General features: G+C 36.5%; 1 protein-coding gene across 1 annotated transcript; it reads left to right on the top strand.

Annotated features, from left to right (window-relative positions):
* Positions 1-1,572: 1,572 nt before the first annotated feature.
* On the top strand, positions 1,573-2,511 carry LOC308270235 (olfactory receptor 2AP1-like; the record flags this gene model as incomplete). The annotated part of the gene is made up of 1 exon (XM_080706031.1): positions 1,573-2,511. One exon carries the CDS (start codon positions 1,573-1,575, stop codon positions 2,509-2,511), a length of 939 nt encoding a protein of 312 aa, XP_080562157.1.
* Between the last annotated feature and the right edge of the window lie 869 nt (positions 2,512-3,380).

Here is a 3,380-nt window from a genome sequence, read left to right as displayed (position 1 = left end):
GCGTTATACTGTGGTACATGTCCATCAAGAAGATGGAGAAACAGTTATCACTGTTGGGAGTGTTGAAGAAGTTGACTTTTTAAAGAATTGTAATATGTTAATGGGAAGATCAACATATTACAATTAGAATTTCATATTAATGCCATAAGACAGTGCAGTTAGTGAGATCATTTTGATTCAGTATTTCACTGAGGACTAACTAATCTATCTGCCTACATTCAATGGTCATAACATTTATTTAGTCTTTTCCATAACCCAGAAACTGTAGTTAATATGAATACTGAGCATTTTATTAAGAATTAAAAGAAAACTATGCATATTTTGAACTTTAGTTATGTTTATTCAAAATAATAAGTTGAAATAATCAAAAAATACAAATCAACAAAAGGAAGAAAACAACCAACTTAAATTTTATTTATATGGTTCATACCTTGAATTATATTTGCTTTGTCAAGGAATAAACTGAGTGTTTTTCAGTAAATTAATGACTGGTTTTAAAAAGCTGTTGGTTTCATAAGGGTTGTTCTGTATTCATTTAGGGCAGACTAAATGCTCATGTGGGAGCAAAACCTTAAAACATAAAAATAAAAATAAATAAATTGATTGTTAAAAAGCTGATTTAGAAAAAAGTTTCAAACTCTTCAATTTTGTTTTAGAGCTGGGCATGTTAATGAATGCCTGAATTCCCAGTACTTGGAAAGCTGAGAGAGGTGGAACACAGGTTCAAGGTCAGTCTCCACAACTGAATGAAGCCTTCCGCAACTTAGTGAGACCCTGTTTCAAAATAAAATAGGGCTGGGTGTAGCCCAGAAATAGAAAGACGCTGGGTTCAGTCCTCAGTACCACTAAATTAATTAATTAGTTAATTAATTAATTAGAAAAGAAGTTGAGGTATAGCTTGAAGGTAGAACACTCCTGGGTTCAATCCCCAGTACCACAAAAATTGTTTTAGATCCATGTATGCACATCTGGCAGCTGCCAAGAACAGGAAAATCAGAACAGAGAAAATAGGAAGGAAAGTATTCACAAGTGAGAGAATGGCAGCCAGGCATGAGGGCGCACGCTTGTAATTCCATGCACACTTGTAATCCCAGCATTCAGGAGGTTGAGACAGGAGGATTGTGGTGTGATCACGGCCAGCCTCAGTTACTTACTAAGGGTCTTTGCAACTCAGTGAGATCCTGTTTCAAAAAAAAAAAAATAGGTGTAGTTTGGAGGTAGAATGCCCTCGGGTTCCACCTCCAGTACCACAAACAAACAAACAAACAAACAAATAAACAAATAAGAAAATGGCAAAACAAAATAGGTATAATTTACAAGAAATAATTGAGACTGTCTTTAAGAAGCAGAACTTTATTTATGAAGTAAAATAAGTAAATGTGTTTTTGTTGTTGTTTGGTATTGTTCAGGTACAGTTCATTATAAAAATAAATAGCAGAAAAAGATAGAGTTTAAAATTTTACTTCTAGTTATTTGTTGGCGCTTTTATATTTCAATAAAAATTGAAATGATTAGCTGCATTTCAGGTTTTATTATTGTTATTGTCTACCTTGACTTGCCCTGAAGTTCACAATGGGAAACCAGACATCAGTGACAGAGTTCATTCTTCTTGGTCTGACAAATGACGCCACACTTCAAGTTGTGCTTTTCCTTTTCCTGCTACTAACTTACATCTTAAGTATCATGGGGAACTTGACCATCATCATCCTAACCCTACTGGATTATCGCCTCCAGACTCCTATGTATTTCTTTCTCCGAAATTTTGCATTTTTGGAAGTATCTTTTACCTCTGTCTTTGTTCCCAAAATGCTAGTCAATATTGGAACAGGAGATAGGTCTATTTCCTTTGCGGGTTGCTTCACTCAGTATTTTTTTGCAATCCTTCTGGGAGCAACTGAATTTTACCTTTTAGCCGCCATGTCCTACGACCGCTATGTTGCCATTTGCAGACCCCTGCACTACACCACGGTAATGAGCCGGAGACTTTGCATTCAACTTGTCCTATGTTCCTGGTTCTCTGGTTTTATAGTTGTCATCGTACCGCATATGATGACTCTCCAGCTGCCTTTCTGTGCATCCAACATCATCAATCATTATTGCTGCGACTATACTATATTGTTGCATTTATCCTGTTCAGACACATATTTCATAGAGGTGGTTCAGTTTGTCCTCGCGGCGGTGACCCTCATCCTCACCTTGGTGCTCGTGATTCTTTCCTACACACACATCATCAGGACCATTTTGAGAATCCCTTCTGTTCAACAGAGGAAAAGAGCTTTCTCTACATGCTCCTCCCACATGATCGTGGTCTCACTTTCGTATGGGAGCTGTATCTTTATGTATATCAACCCTTCTGTTAAGGATGCAGCCAGTTTTAATAAGAGAGTGGCTGTTTTAAACACCTCTGTTGCCCCTCTCTTGAACCCATTTATCTATACTCTGAGGAACAAGCAAGTGAAAATAGCCTTCAAAGACGTGATAAGTAAAATGATGGTTTTTTCAAAAAAATGAATCAGTGTGAGGTTCATTTTTAAAATAATAAATGTTTGCCGAGCGTGGTGGTACACATTTGTAATCCCAGCATCCGGGAGGCTGAGACAGGAGTATCGTGGTTCACAGACAGCCTCAGCTATTTCGTGAGGCCTTTTGCAAAGCAGTGAGACCCTGTTTCAAAATAAAGAATCAAAAATAGGACAGGGGGTGTAGCTCAGAGATAGAGTGCCCCTGGGTTTCATCCCTGGTACCATAAAAAAAATAATGTTTAGAAGACCATTGTTGTGTGTTATTTTAAGTTTAATATATTTCCTACATTATATAATTAAAATTCTTATTCATATGCTGAAACTGTAAAACTACTTATCTAATTAATGTATTTTTATTTTGTTATTCTTATATATATCCAGATCTGTGTGTGTGCGTCTTCTAACACTTCATTGCTATTTTTCTTTACTTAGATCTTCATTTTAATGCAAAGACTTGAAAGAAGGCCAAATTGAGAAAGAGTTTTAGTAATTTATTTTATGAAAGCAAAAAAATTCTTTATTGGTGCATTGTAATTATACATTTTGTTGAAGTTCAGGGATATATGCACACAGTACTCATTATATGACAATGGATAAGATTTTTTTGTGTGTGGTACTGGGGATAGAACCCAGGGGCATTCTACCTCTGAGCGACACCCCTAGCCCTATTTTTTATTCTTTATTTTGAAACAGGGTCTCACTGAGTTGCAAAGGGCCTCACTGAGTAGCTGAGGCTGTCTGTGAGCCGTAATCTTCCTGACTCGGCCTCCCAAATGCTGGGATTACAAGCGTGCACCACCACACCCGGTTAAGATTTTTTAATTTATAAAAGAAAAAATTTTAAATCCTATCCATTGT

The sequence above is a fragment of the Muscardinus avellanarius genome (assembly GCF_963383645.1).
Source record: "Muscardinus avellanarius genome assembly, chromosome: 11".
Classification (NCBI taxonomy): domain Eukaryota; kingdom Metazoa; phylum Chordata; class Mammalia; order Rodentia; family Gliridae; genus Muscardinus; species Muscardinus avellanarius.
This window is presented reverse-complemented; position numbering and strand designations above follow the sequence as displayed.